Here is a 19086-nt window from a genome sequence, read left to right as displayed (position 1 = left end):
CTGCTCAAACTCTTCCAGAAAATTGCAGAGGAAGGTAAACTTCCAAACTCATTCTATGAGGCCACCATCACCCTAATACCAAAACCTGACAAAGATCCCACAAAAAAAGAAAACTACAGGCCAATATCACTGATGAACATAGATGCAAAAATCCTTAACAAAATTCTAGCAATCAGAATCCAACAACACATTAAAAAGATCATACACCATGACCAAGTGGTTATCCCAGGGATGCAAGGATTCTTCAATATCCGCAAATCAATCAATGTAATACACCACATTAACAAATTGAAAATAAAAACCATTATTTACTCTAAACCATCCCTTTTCCTCTCCAAGGATTTGATTTCCTCTGATTCAGTGGATTCACAGCAATATCCTCTTCATTCATTCCCCTGCCTCTTTTCCTATCTTAACCACAGCTGCTAGAACTGCCTTTTTTATTTTTTCTTTCTAATATCCTTTCACCATCTCATTTCCCTTGTCAAGAACCATTTTGTCACCCATTTAGGTAAATGCATAGATTCACCTCTTTTCCCTAAGGCCTATTTTTGTATTCAGTTTTGTACTGTTACTGTAACAGAGTTCACTGCTATTTAGCTTTCTAGTCTTTGCAATTTTTTAACAATCGAAGTCCATCCAAACCGTCTTCAATTTTAGAAAGACGATCAGAACTCCTTGATGATAAGATATTTCCCCTTTTTACCACTGGTCTGCAAAATAAAACCCTATTAATCTGGAAGTCCTTATTAAATAATGTGTGATAGCAAAGAAAGAGTACTGAGTTTTTCTAAGAGTTTTACATCATACAGCAATGTGAATAAGATCATGTGGCAGTGTTCAACCTATGCAAGAAAACGCTAATTGACATAAACATTTGTATATGAGTAACAAGCAGTTAATAATCATCTAGTACTTACGTGAAAAGTTCATTAATAATTCTCTAATTTAAAATCTAAAATTGGAAGTTTCTTTTGAAAAATACTATAATGATGTAGGAATAAGAAGAAGGTCAGACTTCTCCTTGGAGACGTAGCAACAAAACTCTTTGCCTATGGTGTAGAAAGACAATGTGGGGGTATCTCTTGGCTTCTTAAAGTGCCGTGATACACTTTTAAATTTCAGCTACCATGATCCCTCCATAGATGTTCCTGGTTCTGACTATTCTTGGCTTCCTGTACTGGTTTATCATCCTTCATCTGCTCATTCACTATGACTGTGCATTCAAAATTTGTTATGACCATGTTCTTTTTTTCCATGTTCTTCTTTTATAGTTATCCTCTCTAATGTCTCATTATGCTTTTCATGCTGTCTTTCTGTCCAGTTTTCTAAGTCCTTATAGCCCTATCTGAGTTTCCCTCTCTATTTCGTCTATAGGACACTGGCACTTGAGTGTTGTAGCAGATGTAGGTGCCAACACACGCCGCTGCTTCTCTCCAAGACTGTGCTAGAATGCAGGTCCCATATGTTCTTACAGCTTCCTGCATTCTTTGAACAGCTGGAGTGTGTTATACCTTCTAGGGCAGGCCAGAAGTGCCAGGGAGTTAACACCCAGGTACAGCTTTCATCAATGAAGGATGGGAAATTAGTGATTAAATGCATTAGTTTTCCTGCCCTGCAGCAGGGCAGTTCTAAGACAAGCTCTGCACTGTTTCCCATAGGTTCTCATAGGTTGTGTGTGTACATAGTTCTCACAGGTTCATAGACACAGATACATATATAGATAAGGATATATACAGAAGGTGCGTATGTGCTCAGTCACGTCCAACTCTTTGCGATCCCAAGGACTGTAGCCCACTAGGCTCCTCTGTCCATGGAATTTTTCAGGCAAGATTACTGGTGTGGGTTGCCAGTTTCTACTCCAGGGGATCTTCCCAACTCAGAGACTGAACCTGTATCTCTAGCGTCTCCTGCGTTGGCAGGCAAATTCTTTACCACTGCACCACCTGGAAAACCTAGCATATATACAGAATAAGAAGAGATCAAAAATATATATCTCTTAGATCTAGATCTAGGATAATATTACTTTCAGGACTGTTGCAAGCATTAAATAAAATAAAGCATGCAAAGCAACTTTTACTTTGTTTTCATCTCATTATAATGTAGCAGTTTCGAATTTAGGGAAGAAACTATGACTTTCTTTCATGGGTTTTTTCCCTCTAGTAACTAGCCTGAGATTACTTAGAACATAAGAGTGAAAATTAAGAACAAAATAATGCCATTTGCAGCAACACAGATGGACCCAGAGGTTGTAATACTGAGTGAAGACAGACAGACATAGAAAGACAAACATCATACAATGTCATTACATGTGGAATCTAAAAAAGAAGGGTAAAAGTGAACTTATTTACAAAACAGGAGTCACAGATATAGAAAACAAACTTGTGTTTACCAAGGGGTAAAGGAAGGAGGGATAAATTGGGAGGCTGGAACTGACATATACACTATGTTCTTCAGCCACTCAGTCATGTCCAACTCTGCAACCCCAGGACTGCAGTATGCCAGGCTTCCCTGTTCTTCACTTCTCCCAGAGTTTGCTCAAACCCATGTCCATTGAGTCGATGATGCCATTCAACCATCTCATTCTCTGTTGCCCCCTTCTCCTGCCCTCAATCTTTCCCAACATCAGGGTCTTTTCCAATGAGTCAGCTCTTTGCATCAGGTGGCCAAAGTATTGGAGCTTCAGCTTCAGTCCTTTCAAAGAACATTCAGGGTTGATTTCATTTAGGATTGACTGGTTTTATCTTAGATCAATGGCATACTACTATACTACATACTACTATCTATAAAATATATAACTAATAAGGATCTGTCATATAGCACTGGGAACTCTGCTCAGTACTCTGTAATGGTATATGTGGGAAAATAATCTAAAAAAGACTGGATATGTGTATATGTATAACTGATTTACTTTTCTGTACACCTGAAACTAACACAATATTGTAAATCAACTATACTCCAATAAATATTTTTTAAAAAGTGAAAATTATAAATAATGAGAGTATTCATTATTGTGAATAACGAGTGAATATAAATTAATTATTTCTCAAGATATTTCTCATGAGTAGTGTGAAAAGGAATATTCTACCAGGGGGGATTTTGTTTGTTTTGTTAGATATCCTTATATACAGAGCTCATAAAATATAAATATATTATCATGGTCTAGTAGGAGAATCAGCACATAATAGACAGTTTGTGGCATTGGCTCCACTTATTTGGGAAAATCACTTATTTAGGAAACAATCTAGGACAGAAAAAATATTCAGCATATTGAGGGGAAAAACACGAAAAGGGAACTCAATAAATAACTATTTTATTTACAGGTATGATGGTGTTAGAGGTAAAACATTAATAATGTCATTTCCTTGTCTCTGGTTTCCTACTGACTACAATAATTGCTAATATTGAGGGTTTTTTATTGACTGTTCATTTCTGACAACTCTCTTCTTCTGTGTGTTTCATCTTTATACACATTCCTCCCCTTCCTAATATTTCCTCATTTACTTCACTATGATTTAGGGCTCAAAAGATTGTCTGTTGACTGCATTCATAATGATAAATCATATCTTCAGCAGTTAGTTTATATTGAAAATATAGGGAGTTGATATATATTTAATTATGACTGATTTTCATTGCTGTATGGCAGAAACCAACACAACATTAAAGTAATTTTCTCCCAATTAAAAATAAAATTTTTTAAAAAGTTTAAAAAAAGGAAATGTACAAATTAAATATCTATCTATAATAAGTCAAAATTAGTTGATAGGATGGCAATCTAAATAATCAGTCTGTGGGGATTGACGACAATGTATTAGTAATGATGAATCAATACCTAATGCCAACCAGTTCCTACCCAACATCTACTACTAAGTCATTTTATCTTACATTAAAGCCCTGTGGCACTGTCTCAGATCTATTAAAGAGTCTTGCTTTATATGATAGTACATTGTTAAACTTGCCATCTGGCCCAACAGCTGATATGACTCACGCAATCCTGAAGAGGCCCCAAAGATTTACTCCTGGGAAATATTTGGTCTACTGGGTGGTGTCATGATTACTGGTTCATAGCTTCTTTATATGCTTTGAAAAGAATGGCAAAACCTCTAGGCTGGAAAAATCTTAAATTGAAATTAATTTGTGAGAAGAAAAAGTGTTCACTTACCTGAGGACCGGGCTGACCCTGCAATTGAAAAGGAGAAAGAAAGGAAAATAGTTATAAAATTGCTTCTTCAGTGAGTATTTTCAGTATCAAAACTTAAACTAGTTCTGAACATGTTTTCAAAATATTTCTGAAAATAATAATACCTAACTACAGACAATTTCACTTTGTGTTTTAATCAAGTTATTTCTTAATATTTTTACTCTATGCTATTTATCTAAAATCTTGATGTTATGATCTGTTATATGTAACTCCAAAATGACTCAAGAGTTTTACTATGCTCTGGAATTAAAATGGAGAAAGAAAAGGCAAAGGGTGAAATACATCTCACATGATAATAATGAATCGGTTACATAAAGGGAGGATGTTCTAGCACATTATTATTATGAGCTACATATTCAGAGATGGCACAGAGAGAAGAAAAAAGAGGCAGCTGTTTAACTTTAGAATCACCAACTCTTTACATTTCTCATTGTTTCAATAATATTTTAAGTCTATTAAAAAATAAACATCTATCTTTTACTCTGCATAATCCAATCTAAGGGCATTTTAAAAGAATATGAGAGGTCTTTGGCTCAATTAAAGTGCATCATAACTCCTCATACAAACAAGATTATGTAACCTCTGGTCAATCAGATTTATTTTGAACGTCACTTTCCTGTTGCTTAAACTAATAAAAATTTCAAAACAGCATAACTGCAAGTGTTTCTTACTAAAGGAAAATCACCTGTGAATAAAAGTATTGATTATACATCACCTTCTTCAAATCTCCAATTGGATTTTGTATAGATGAGATGAAAGAAAAAGTTCACACTGAATTAGGGAATCTTAAAAAGTAAATGATGTATAATCTCATTATATCACCTGTATGCCACTGAGTATTACACAAAAAAACAAGGAGCTAACACAACTCCCAGAGAAGGCTCTTCCTTTCTCTTTCAGCTTCTCTTCAGACTTGGAATTCCTCTAGGCACATGGTCTCTAACTGACTGGTGATAGAACAGATCCAAGAGCTCTGTCTAGATTTCATCCATCAAACCAGAAAGCGGAGTTATACCAAGCTACTGTGGATGTGACTCACCCCACGCCTGACTCTTTAGTGATGCAGAGGGATAAGAGAATACCAGTCATTCATTCCTTATAGTCCCGGGCAAATTTGGATGTGTTATTCCATTTATTATAACTGTCCTGCATTTTATAATGAAGAAACTGAGACTCATAGAAAAGGGAAGTCGTTCAGTCGCGTCTGACTCTTTGCGACCCCATGGACTGTAGCCCACCAGCCTCCTCCATCCACAGAATTTTCTAGGCAAGAGTACTGGAGTGGGTTGCCATTTCCTTCTCCAGGGGATCTTCCCAACCCAGGGATTGAACCTGGGTCTCCCGCATTGCGGGCAGATGCTTTATGGTCTGAACCACCAGATCACAGACTCATAGAAATAAGCTAAAAAATCACACAGCCTATAGGCGAAAAGGGCAGACTTTAAATCCAAACTGATTCCAAAGTTCAAACATTTTGCAGCAGGCCATTTTGGCTTTCACTCTGGAAGTTTAAACTCAGAGCTGTATGCAGACTTAACTGAGATCAGCATGGTCCCAGAGCACGCTTAACTTGAGTGGGCACTAAACCCCCCAGGTACTCCCAGGCTGCAACAGCCTGAATCTCTGCTTCCAGATGAAGACCTAGGGCCAGAGGGCGCCCAGCCTCTTAACTGATACCTGTACAAAAACCGGGTCAGCAAAGGTTCTTGAGGGTAGCAAACAGCTCTAACATCAGCTCTAAACATGGAGAACCTATAAGTACAGGGCTGTTCATCTACATATAAATATGGATCTTCCAGATCTGCATAATGGATGAAATCACAGTGCATGCTCACAAGCTCCTGCATGATCACTCTTCCTCTGGATGCTTTACGCTTTTGATCTTTCCAAACTTCTTAAGCTAATGCACACTCTGAAATGTGACCATGAACCTTTTATAGAACCTCAGAATAAATTACCTTTCTTATATGTTTTTTTTTTTGGTAAAGACTAAAATGTAGACATCTTTAAAATCAGAAAGAATTTCTTCAAAGGAGTATATTTTAGCATCATTGCTGAGATTTTTCATACCTATGGTTGTTTTACAAATTACAGGCTTTTCTTGTCTATCTTTAAAAACCAGCACTTCTGCCATTACATTTAACAAATGACTTTTAGCACAATGTTTGTATAAATTGCACAAATATACATTGCATTATAAACTTTTTATGAATGATAGTGAGAACAAATAGTAAGTGATGGTAAAGATAAAAAGTTGACTTGTATATAGGCATTGGAACATATACAGCGCCAGGGAACTCAGATTACCCTAATGTCAGATATGAATCTGAGGTGTGTTTGGTGTGTATATATGTATGTGGATATGTGCAGGGTGGAGAATGTGAAAAAGAGAGATGGAAGTGGGTTGACAGAGAGGATTCCCAGAAAAACAATGCAAACTAAACGGCAAATTTGGCAACCTCCCTAAAACATGGCTTACACAATGCAAGTCTTACAAATCATACACAAGATTCCAGGGCTGCCTGCACCAAGTCTCCTTAACTCAGTGTGATGCAACAAGCTCTTCACCTGGAGACACGTAGAATACCAGGTGTCTCCTAGTGAACACCTAGAAGAAAGCAGTCTAGCAGCTGGAATCTGGCAGTCATGGTATAAAGCCATCTGGCTAAGTGAGCAAAGTGTTGGAGGAGAGGTTTCAGAGGGTGTGGAAGTGTTAAGTTCCCCCATGGAGAGCAGAGCATAGAGAGTAGACAAGAGCCCAAGAAAAGCATCTTGGAAATATCCTTGGTGATCCAAGACACTATGTGACGAAGACTTCTTCACAGACAAATCATCCAAAGAAGTATCTCAGAATTTCTTTGTTGCTACTGAGTAGTTCACTGAGTGGCACAAGTGTTTTCATACACCAGCGGATCATTTTCAAGTCTATTCTAACTTATAGGTAGTGAATATTATTAGCAATCAAAAGTGAAAGTGAATTTCTTTTGGTTTTCTAAAATGCACTCTGAGGAGTTAAAAATTATGATGAAGGTTAGCAAATAAAACTTTTAAGTTGAATCTTTAAAAATGGCTGAAAAGGACCTTTTCCCCCCAAGCAAATCATCAAAAATGTTTCTATAAATAAAAACCCAAAAGAGTACAATCTAGCATAATCAGGAGCCATGCCAAGAGAAGTAGTTAAATTACAGAAATACTTAAGTTTAGGCCAGACATTTAAAGATGGAGAATGGAGTTGCTGATTTACTGTACGTCAACAGCTCAGTGCAATGCCCTCAAGGCTGCTAAGGCACCAGCGTGAAGAAAAAGAAACAGCAGGAAAAGCTGACTTGAAAACGTGGTAATCAGAACAGCATGGCGGAAAACAATCAGCCAGTAGCTGATGCTTGACAGAAAAGTGTTCAAAGCAAGTTAAAAGTTTCGGGAGGCAAGTAAACCAAGATGGAACACGATAAATGAGAAGACATATCGCTGGAGTATGCATTGTTACTTTAGGCAATTAAAGAGCAGTATTAACCAGTTTTTGCCAGGCTGTTATCACAGCTATGGTTGCCAGAAAGTACTAACACCCTTTTCTAAATCAACCAAGTCATTTAGATTTTTGACTGAGGCAATTAGTTTCACCACATGATACTTTTTTTATGGCTGGTGATTCTGGGTCATTCTTTTCCAAATGGGACAGATGCCATTTTTCCGTTAGCACGTGCACAGACAGGCACACAAAATTTGTACTTTCACATACCATCTTATTTTGAAATACTGATTAGGATATCAGACCCACATACATTTTTACAGTGATAAGTTTTAAATAAAATTACTTTCAGTTACAAAAACTTGAGGATGATTGTTCATGAACCTCTAAAAGGTGTTCCCTCTGCTTCAAGGTAATCAGAAAGCACTTAACTTAGAATCTCAGCATTAAGAAACCTAAGCTTGACTTCACCGTTAGTGTACTCAGATTCAGTTTATTTCACTGTCTTGAACTGAAAAAAAAAACTTTAAAATAATCATTTCTATGCTTTTGCACGTTCGAACCTTTGCAGTCTAAAAAGATCATTTGAAGATGATCATCGTAACTTCATTACCTCTTGAAAATGTTCAAATCCACATATTCAGATGTCAAGTTTATTTTTCTTTTCAGGAGAAAAAAGCACATGAAGCACGCATGCAGGTAAAGCTTCAGATTGTCTCAGTTGGCAACAGGATTATTCTGGTGGCAGCCATTCTGAGAGTTGGAATCCTATCATAGGAACCATCAGGCTTCCCAGGAGGCACTAGCGGTTAAGAACCTGCCTGCCCATGCAGGCAGACTTAAGAGACGAGAATTCAATATCTGGGTCGGGAAGATCCCCTGGAGCTGGGCACGGCAACCCATGCCAGTATTCTTGCCTGGAGTATACCGTGGACAGAGGAGCCTGGCAGGCTGCAGTCCCTAGGGTCGCACAGAGTCAGACACGACTGAAGCGACTGCACGCACACGCACGCACTCACGTAGAACCATCTCAGTGGGATCCCTTAACCTTTCTTGAGTCGCAGTTTGACGTAAAGTCTGTGCCAGTAAGCAGAATATGTGTACTCTACATTTGCAGCACCAGGAAGCAGGAATCTTGCTCATCCTGTGAGTCTATTCACATTTAATCCCTGAAACCCCAGTGCCCAAGTTACACGGTGCTTTGGAAACAATTACTGAATTGCTGAAAGGTGAGAATTTTGGATTGGTCCTCAAATTGGTTACAGTATTTTTAGAGAACCATTAGAGAGTCGGCTATCCTTACATTTCAGAGTTGTATTTTCAAAATATAACTTCTTAATCTCTTGGCTTCTGCTCATGCAAATAAACACATCTATGTTGAAGAGGAAGTCTCTTTCCTCACTGGAATCTTCTTCAGATGCCAGAGATGGAGCTAAGGCAGAAGCCTGCAAGGGTATCAGGGGAAGTTTAGACACCTACCTGTGTGCCTTAGGACAAAAAGCATGAGACTGATATCTTGAAGAAAAATCACTCCCTAGTTTGATTAAGTCTCTGTATCTAATTAATGTGAGAATATTATATCAAATGACTTTGCAAATTATAAAATGCTATACCATTGTAGCATGGCAATTCAAAGTGGGCTATAAAACCAACACCAACAATTCATTCGACTAATTCAAATTTAGATAAAAAGTGTCTATTAATTTTAAAAACAAATTAACATGGGGATGATGAACTACAGAGAAAAACAATTGAAGAAAATAAAGCAATACAGATTATGTGCATTAAGAAATGGCTTTGCAAAGACTGCCTAATCTCGCAGTGTCTGTAAACTACTCATGCTTCCAAGGACTCTTACACGCTTGGCTGAAACAAACATTATTCATAATTTATACTGCCTGTTGCGTTACCCTGCAGGATAGATATTAATAATTCTTACCTTAGTCACAGTCACATAATATTACTTAGATAAGAGTATTTCAATTTAAGCTTTTCTTTTGAAAAATACTTAATCCTCCATGGTTTTAACTCTGGGAAAGAAAAGTCATACTCTACGCAACAGGAAAATAAATAGCTATAGACTCAAGCCTGGTGGATATGTCTTTCTTGTTCATTTGAAAGAGAGAAGAGAGAAAGTGAGAGTGAACATGGAGATGGTTTTGTTGGGTTCAATGTAAAGGAAACAAAATTCATTCACAACTTGGAAGATTTCTTCCATGATGTTTACCTTTTATAAATAAATAACATGATTTATTTAAAGATTTACTCATACTTAAGCAGATTAAGTCCTTCCCACAGTAATTTTAAAACATTATTATTTTTCTAACACCATGCTATGTTTATCTTACGATTAAATGGTCACAGTGGGAACATAAGAAAGTAAAGAATTTTATCAGCTGCATTTTTTTGTCATTAAAAGTTTCACATACAGAGCATAAGAAAGATAAGGATTCCATTTATGCATTAATTTACAATATTTAAATGTATTGAATGCTTAATATTCCACTGAGGTTGATTCAGATTTTTGTTATTATAACAGTGTCTACTTATTTCTATACAAATGTTTGACTATATATGATTAGTCCTTGGGATTTCCCAGGAGGTGCTAGTGGTAAAGAACCTGCCTGAAATGCAGGAGACGTAAGAGATGAGGGTTCCATCCCTGGGTGGGGAAGTTCCCCTGGAGGAGGGCATGGCAATCCACTCCAGTATTCTTGCCTGGAGAATCTCATGGGTAGAGGAGTTGGGTTGGCTACAGTCCGTAGGATCCGCAAAGAGACAGACATGACTGAAGCAACTTAGCACGCACAATTAATTCCTTATGATACGACAATGATAAGGCAGTGTTATTCCAATTATACAATTCATATATTTTATTTATTCATATAAATTTTTATTTATATGAATATTCATATTTTATTTATTCATATAAATTTATTCATATAAAATGCAGATTATATATTTTCTGGGGTATAATACTACATGCATATACATATATGTATTTATTCAGACATATATTTGTAAATATATCTATATGAAGAAAGAAGGAAGGAAATAAAGAAAGAGAAAATGAAGGAAACAAGGAAGGAGGTGAGGGAGGAGAAGATAGGAAGAGAGGAAGGAAGAGAGGAAGAATACATGAAAATGGTAGTTATTTCTTGGTGGTGGAATTATGAGTAATTCTTTCTATCCTGAGACTTTTCTGTATTTCCCAACATTTTTCTAGCCCCATGTCTTGATCATAAAAATATTGAGCATGATACCTAATTCACTGCAGAAATTTTTAAACAGAACCAAATTTTTTCCATAGTAGATTCATTCACTCAAAGATCTAGGTCAGTGATTTGAATTCCATTTTCCAACTTTCTCAATTCAGGGTGTTTTTAATTACTTGGAAGCATTTGAAAAATTCTTCAAACTATTCTTTAGAATTCAATAAGTAAGAGTTTTGAATTCACCTTCTATGTAAGCCCCACATCATTTCTAGGAATGGGGCTGTCATAGACACAGTGGTAGGAGAATTCTAGAGTCAAGAACCAACTACAGAAGGCCATGGTTCATGAGACTGGAGATCCCTGCTCAGTTGAGTTTGTTGGGAAACTGCAGTTTTGCAGACCAAAATATGTGGGCTTGGGGATTTAGCTGTATTATTTTATAAAGCCATTTAAAGGATGTATAATTTTGGATATAAATGTATATCAAACTTCTAAAACGAACTACATCTCCAAGTTTTTTCACCAACTGGCATGGAATCTGGAAGATGTAAATAAATGACATGTTTACAAACATACATTTAATAGGATACAATAAACACATAGAATATATGTGAGTCGAGACACCTGCTCAGCTTCCACTGTTTTGAAAATACATGCTTTTTAAAGAATACAAAGGCAATTTCTACTGCCTAACAAATTTTTCTTAAATTGTATATAATGAATAATTTGGCTTCTTCCAATCTTATTACATCTTTAAAAGTATGCTATTTTGATTGTGCCAGATAATATGAGAAGCCAATTTGTAAACATCTCTCAGTCTGATTAAATTTATGTAAATGCCCAATTTTCTAAATATTGTGCAAAAAAATGGACTTCGTGCTCTCTGCAGCTGCCTTACATGTTTGTATTAATAAATTAATTAAAGCAGAGTCAACTAATTGATAATACATGAGTCACATAATGCTTTTTGCTCCAGTGAGACAGAGCCCTAAAAATGGAAACCTATTTCACAATTCAGGCGGAGAGGCTCTGCAAGCCCAGAAGCTTGTGTACTTTAGGGACCAAGGTCTTTGGGGCTGTATCATAACAACTATAACTTACTGACTCCCACAAGACACCAAGAGCTCCAAGAATGACATTTCTGTTACAATAAGCCTACAAATTAGGGGTCATTTCCATCATTTGTAGTTGAACAAACCAAGTTTCAGAGAGGCTGGGTAACATTCCCAATCACACAACTTCAAAAAAAAAAGAAAAGCTATGACAAACCTAGAGCGTATTCAAAAGCAGAGACACTACTTTGCTGACAAAGGTCCATCTAGTCAAAGTTATGGTTTTTCCAGTGAAGTCCCTCAGTCATGTCCGACTCTTTGAGACCCCATGGACTACAGCCAACCAGTCTCCTCCATCCAGGGGATTCTCCAGGCCAGAATGCTGGAGTGGGTTGCCATTTCCTTCTCCAGAGGATTTTTCTGACCCAGGGATCAAACCCGGGTCTCCCGTGTTGTAGGCAGACGCTTTACCATCTAAGCCACCAGGGAAGTCTATGGTTTTTCCAGTAGTCATGTATGAATGTGAAAGTTGGACTATAAAGAAGGCTGAGTGCCAAAGAATTGATGCTTTTGAACTGTGGTGCTGGAGAAGACTCTTGAGAGTCCCTTGGACTGCAAGGAGATCCAACCAGTCAATCCTAAAGGAAATCAACCCTGAATATTCACTGGAAGGTGAAGCTGAATTCCAATACTTTGGCCACTGGATGGGAAGAGCTGACTCACTGGAAAAACTATGATACTGGAAAAGACTGAGGGCAAGAGGAGAAGGGGGAGACAGAGGATAAGATGGTTGGATGGCCTCACTGACTCAACAGACATGAGTCTGAGCAAACCTCAAGGAGACAGCCAAGGACAGGAAAGCCTGGCATGTCCACAGGATCACAAAAATGTCAGACACAACTGAGCGACTGAACAACAATCCAGAGGAAGCAAGTAGCGATCATTCTCCACTCTCCTTTGAACTGGATAAAAGATATAGCTGCTCTACCTAGACATATCCATACACCAAACACTTAATATCCAGCACACACAAAACACACATTTTAAGTCCATCCATGGATTCTCTAGCAAATCTTTCATCCCAGGTTAAGAATCCTTGCGTAGACAAAAATAAACATTTTATGGGGAAGAGAGGAATAGAGTCCCCAGAAGGTAACTGAGGAGGAAGAGAATGAAAAACAATAGCAACAAACATGAGTTTTATAAAGCCAATATTGGAGAGAATTTCAAAAAGAGAATTAAATGAAGACTGCAAAGAGTCCATTGCATTTAACCCACAGGAAGTAAGAATATGAAATGCAATTGTTTGAGCAGTGAGGTGAGAAAGTTAAGGATAAGCTCCAGAAGTGGCAAGCAGGTGTCATCCCAAGTGGCAACTCTAATTGTGAATGGCCACCTGGGATAATGTGTTAAGAGAGGGCTTTGAGGCTGGGTTATAGACTTTGAAAATGGCACTGGGATAATCAGCAATGTCTATAAAAGGCAAAAAGTGGAAAGCATGTGTACCAACTCTTCATCAATCTCAGTTGACAATTCTTTTGAGTAGTTGTGTATAAAGGGAAGAAAAGAAACAGGATAGAAGGTAAAAGGCTGAAGATTAGAAGTTTTGTTCTTTTATTTGTTTTTGCAGTAGAAGGGAAGGATCTGACAATGTTTGCAAACTGACAGATAACTCTTAGCTGAGAGGAAAGAAAAGGCTTTTAGAGCACAATATATCAATATAAGAGAACACAAAAAGAGGTGGTGTCAGAGAATCAGGGCAAGGAGAAGAGACATCACTCTGAGAAGAGGAGAAAGGAAGTGAGGCTACACGCAAATAATACATTTGGGTGCTCAGGGGCAGAAAATGGAGGTGTGCTAAGCCCTAAATCTCAAAGCGCTCTGAAGTAGAAGTTGTCTGGGTGTGGGATGAAGGTGGGAAAACTGTGGTTGATAGCTCATTTATTCAATCAATCAATATTTGCAAGCCACTCCTGTGTGTTAGCATTTTTCAAATACTAGGAAAAGTAAATATGAGAAATAAAAAAGTCCATGCCAACAAAGACTCAGCTGTTTGTAGGGGGAGACAGACTGTAGGAAAATGTTTATAAATAATCCACCCAGTAGTGATAATGGTTAAGAAGAAAAATATATGAGGATAAGGAGGACAGAGTAGGAGGGCCCTGTTGTATAGGGTCATCATGGAAGGCAAGAGGAAAAGACGGAAAATGAAGAGCAAGAGGAATGCCCACTAAAGAGATAGGATCTTCCAGTCCAGGGTCTGGATGCAAGGGAGCAATAGGAAACAGGCAGGGATGCAGTCATAGAGGTGGAAGAGCCAGGTCATGTAGAACTTTGTAAGTTGCGATAAGAACTTGGCTTTTAGTTGGGGTGAGGTAGAAAGCCATTGAGAGCAGGTTTTTTACAGAGAAGTGACATAACCTGAATTATATTTGAAAGGGACTGCGTTTACTGTGGGGAAAAGACTGTAAGAAGGCAAGAGTGTAAGCATGGAGGGAAGTTAAAATCCAAATAAAAGGTAAATGATGGGATGGCCCAGGAGAGCAGTGGAGGAGACAAAATGATTAGATACTGCATATATTGGGAAGTTGCCATCATAGTCAACAAAAGAGTGCAAAATGTAGTACTTGGATATAATCTCAAAAATGATAGAATGATCTCTGTTCATTTCCAAAGCAAACCATTCAATATCACAGTAATGCAAGTCTATGCCCCGACCAGTAATACTGAAGAAGCTGAAGCTGAACGGTTCTATGAAGATCTACAAGACCTTCTAGAACTAACAACCAGAAAAGATGTCCTTTTCATTATAGGGGACTGGAATGCAAAAGTAGGAAGCCAAGAAATATCTGGAGTAACATGTAAATTTGGCCTTGGAGTACAGAATGAAGCAGGGCAAAGGATAATTGAGTTCTGCCAAGAGAACGCACTGGTCATAGCAAACACCCTCTTCCAATAACACAACACAAGACTCTACACATGGACATCACCAGATGGTCAACACCGAAATCACACTGATTATATGCTTTGCAGACAAAGATGGAGAAGTTCTATACAGTTAGCAAAAACAAGACCGGGAGCTGACTGTGGCACAGACCATGAAGTCCTTATTGCCAAATTCAGACTTAAATTGAAGAAAGTAGGGAAAACCACTAGATCATTCAGGTATGACCTAAATCAAATCCCTTACGATTATACAGTGGAAGTGACAAATAGATTCAAGGGATTAGATCTGATAGACAGAATGCCTGAAGAACTATGGATGGAGGTTTCTTAGGAGGCAGGTCAGGTGGTCTGGTATTCCCATCTCTAAGAATTTTCCACAGGGATCAAGACCACCCCCAAAGAAAAGAAATGCAAAAAGGCAAAATGGTTGTCTGAGGAGGCCTTACAAATAGCGGCGGATAGAAGAGAAGCAAAAGGCAAAAGAGAAAAAGAAAGATATACCCATTTGAATGCAAAGTTCCAAAGAATAGCAAGAATAGATAATAAAGCCTTCCTCAGTGATCAGTGCAAAGACACAGAGGAAAACAACAGAATGGGAAAGTCTAGAGATCTCTTCAAGAAAATTAGAGATACCAAGAGAACATTTCATACAAAGATGGGCACAATAAAGGACAGAGATGGTATGGACCTAACAGAAGCAGAAGATATTAAGAAGAGGTGGCAAGATACACAGACAAACTATACAAAAAAGAACTTCACGACCCAGATAATCAAGAAGGTGTGATCATTAACCTAGAGCCAAATATCCTGGACTGCAAAGTCCAGTGGGACTTAGAAAGCATCACTACAAACAAAGCTAGTGGAGGTAATGGAATTCCAGTTGAGCTATTTCAAATCCTAAAAGATGGTGCTGTGAAAGTGCTGCACCCAATATGCCAGCAAATTTGGAAAACTCAGCAGGGCCACAGGACTGGAAAAGGTTAGTTTTCATTCCAATCCCAAAGAAAGGCAATGCCAAAGAATGCTCAAACTACCACACAATTGTACTCATCTCACACGCTAGTAAAGTAATGCTCAAAATTCTTCAAGCCAGGCTTCAACAGTACATGAACCATGAACTTCTAGATGTTCAAGCTGGATTTATAAAAGACAGAGATCAGATTGCCAACATCCGCTGGATCATCAAAAAAGGAAAAGAGTTCCAGTAAAACATCTACTTCTGATTTATTGACTATGCCAAAGCCTTTGACTGTGTGGATCAAAACAAACTGTGGAAAATTCTTAGAGATGGGAATACCAGACCACCTGACCTGCCTCCTAAGAAATCTGTATGCAGGTCAGGAAGCAACAGTTAGAAATGGAAATGGAACAACAGACTGGTTCCAAATTGAGAAAGGAATATGTGAAGGCTGTATATTGTCACCCTGCTTATTTAACTTATATGCAGAGTACATCATGAGAAATCCTGGACTGGATGAAGCACAAGCTGGAATCAAGATTGCCGGGAGAAATATCAATAACCTCAAATATGAAGATGACACCACCCTTATGGCAGAAAGCCAAGAAGAACTAAAGAGCCTCTTGATGAAAGTGAAAGAGGAAGAGTGAAAAGTTGGCTTAAAACGCAACATTCAGAAAACTAAGATCATGGCATCTGGTCCCGTTACTTCACGGCAAATAGATGGGGAAACAGTGAAAACAGTGAAGACTTTATTTTGGGAGGCTCCAAAATCACTGCAGATGGTGACTGCAGCCATGAAATTAAAAGACTCTTGCTCCTTGGAAAAAAAAAGTTATGACCAATCTAGACAGTATATTAAAAAGGAGACATTACTTTGCCAACAAAGGTCCATCTAGTCAAAGCTATGGTTTTTACAGAAGTCATGTATGGATGTGAGAGTTGGACTGTGAAGAAAGCTGAGCGCTGAAAAATTGATGCTTTTGAACTGTGATGTTGGAGAAGACTCTTGAGAGTCCCTTGGACTGCAAGGAGATCCAACCAGTACAGCCTAAAGGAAATCAGTCCTGAATGTACATTGGAAGGACTGATGCTGAAGCTGAAATTCCAATAATTTGGCCACCTGATGCAAAGAACTGACTCATTTGAAAAGACCCTGATCCTGGGAAAGAATGAAGGCAGGAGGAGAAGGGGACAACAGAGGATGAGATGGTTGGGTGGCATCACCGACTCAATGGACATGAGTTGGAGTAAACTCTGGGAGTTGGCAATGGACAAAGAGGCCTGGTGTGCTGCAGTCCATGGGGTTGCCAAGAGTCGGACCTGAATGAGTGACTGAACTGAACTGAATATTGTGAAGAAAGTGGTATAAGATTTGTAGATCGGTTGAATGCAGGGTGTGAGGAAAAAGAGGAGTCAGGAGTGACTCCCAGATTTGCCTGGAGCAACTAAAGGAATGGCGATGTCATACACTGTTGTGGAGAAGACTAAAGAGGAGCAGGGTTGGAGAATTTGCTTTTGGACATATGGTTTGTGATATCTGTGAAACAGCCATGTAGGGATGTTGAGTAGATACTTAGAAATACAAGTCCAGAGTAAAGGAGAAGTCTAGGCCGCAGATATGAATCTGGGAACCTTTGACATACAGATGATATTAAAACCATGAGATTACATGCAATCACCTAGCAAGTGAATGTAAATAAGGAAGAAAAAAGGTCCCAGGACTGAGCCTTTGAGCACAACATTTAGAGACCAAGAAGAAGTAAACGAACTAGCCAGGCTGAGGAGAGGCCAGTGAGATTGGAAGAGCACCTTGAAAGAGAGATACCCACCAAAGAGATAAGCAGTAAAAGTGTTCCAACAAGAAGAGAGCAATAGGCTCTGTTAAATATGATCTAGTAACATTTGAACAGAACCCTGATCCCTGAATTTTTCATAGTGAAGATAATCAGTGACCCGAACAAGAAGGATTCAGCGGAGTGGCAGATATTAATATCTTGTTTAGTTATGGACAACTCTTCCTAGGAGTTTTGCTGTGGACAGTGGAAGCGAAATGCAACAGTGTCTAGAGGAAGATATGGAGTCAAGGAAATTTTTTTCCCAAGATGGATGATATTATGGCTTCATTTGTGTTAACAGAATTATTTAATGGAGAGGGAAAATCGATGATATAGAAGAGAAACAACAATTGAAGAGCAATGAACATGAGCAGGGCAGAGGGGATTGGTTCAGCCGCACAAGGAAGGAACAGTTCGTTTCTTGTAGCACGAGGAAAGATCTGAGGAAACTATCAGATTTGGTGGTGGGAGTGCATAGAATTCTATTCTGATGGCTTCTATTTTCGCAGAGAAACAACAAACAATACTTTTTAACAACATTAAGTGTGAAGGAGATGCTAGAGAATTGAGTAAGGAAAAAAATTTGAAACAGCTAAGAAAGTTAGACAGTAATTGGATCGCAGACATGGATAGCACTGTGCATCCTCAAGATTAGTGGTTGAGAGTTTAAAATGAGGCCAGTTAGCAGGGTTGTTTTCCTCCATCTGCCTTCAGCTGGGCAGGCGCAGGCGCAGAGTGGAGGGTGACTTGAATTTAAGTAGGTTTGTGGTCTCCCCAGGGTAAGACAGGGGGAGAGAGGGAGTTAGAGGTGTACACAAACAAGAGCAGGAGTGTAATGATCGAACAAGACATCTAATCTGTTCAGGAGGAAAGTGAGGATATGAGAGGGCCACAGAACAGTGTTTTCCATTTCTTTGTCAGATTAATTTTTTATTCTTTCCACATTACGTTTGTGATATACCCAGTAGACTATCTTTAATAAGTTCAATTAGTAGAATGTCTGCTGTGATCTTAATCTATCATCATAGTTTTTAACCAGTGATGTTTTAACAGTTTTTAAAACCATACTTCTAACTTTATTTTAGTTATGTTCCTATCTCCTTAGGCTTAATTGCAGGAATACAGTTTCAATAACATGTACTATAACAATAATAAAAATAATATTATCTATATTAAATATGGAACAATAGCCTGGTTCCAAATAGGAAAAGGAGTACGTCAAGGCTGTATATTGTTACCCTGCTTCTTCAACTTATATGCAGAGTCCATCATGAGAAACACTGGACTGGAAGAAACACAAGCTGGAATCAAGATTGCCGGGAGAAATATCAATAACCTCAGATATGCAGATGACACCACCCTTATGGAAGAAAGTGAAGAGGAACTCAAAAGCCTCTTGATGAAAGT

General features: G+C 38.2%; 1 protein-coding gene across 1 annotated transcript in view; it reads right to left on the bottom strand.

The window, feature by feature from the left end:
* The window catches only part of COL25A1 (collagen, type XXV, alpha 1), a 494338-nt gene that overhangs the window by 193914 nt on the left and 281338 nt on the right, over positions 1–19086 (bottom strand). Inside the window, exon 5 of the mRNA XM_010858552.1 lies at positions 4163–4180. Coding sequence (XP_010856854.1) covers positions 4163–4180 — 18 coding nt within the window. The remainder of the gene's footprint in view (positions 1–4162; positions 4181–19086) is intronic.

This window comes from Bison bison, unplaced genomic scaffold (assembly GCF_000754665.1).
Source record: "Bison bison bison isolate TAMUID 2011002044 unplaced genomic scaffold, Bison_UMD1.0 scf7180017864389, whole genome shotgun sequence".
Classification (NCBI taxonomy): domain Eukaryota; kingdom Metazoa; phylum Chordata; class Mammalia; order Artiodactyla; family Bovidae; genus Bison; species Bison bison.
This window is presented reverse-complemented; position numbering and strand designations above follow the sequence as displayed.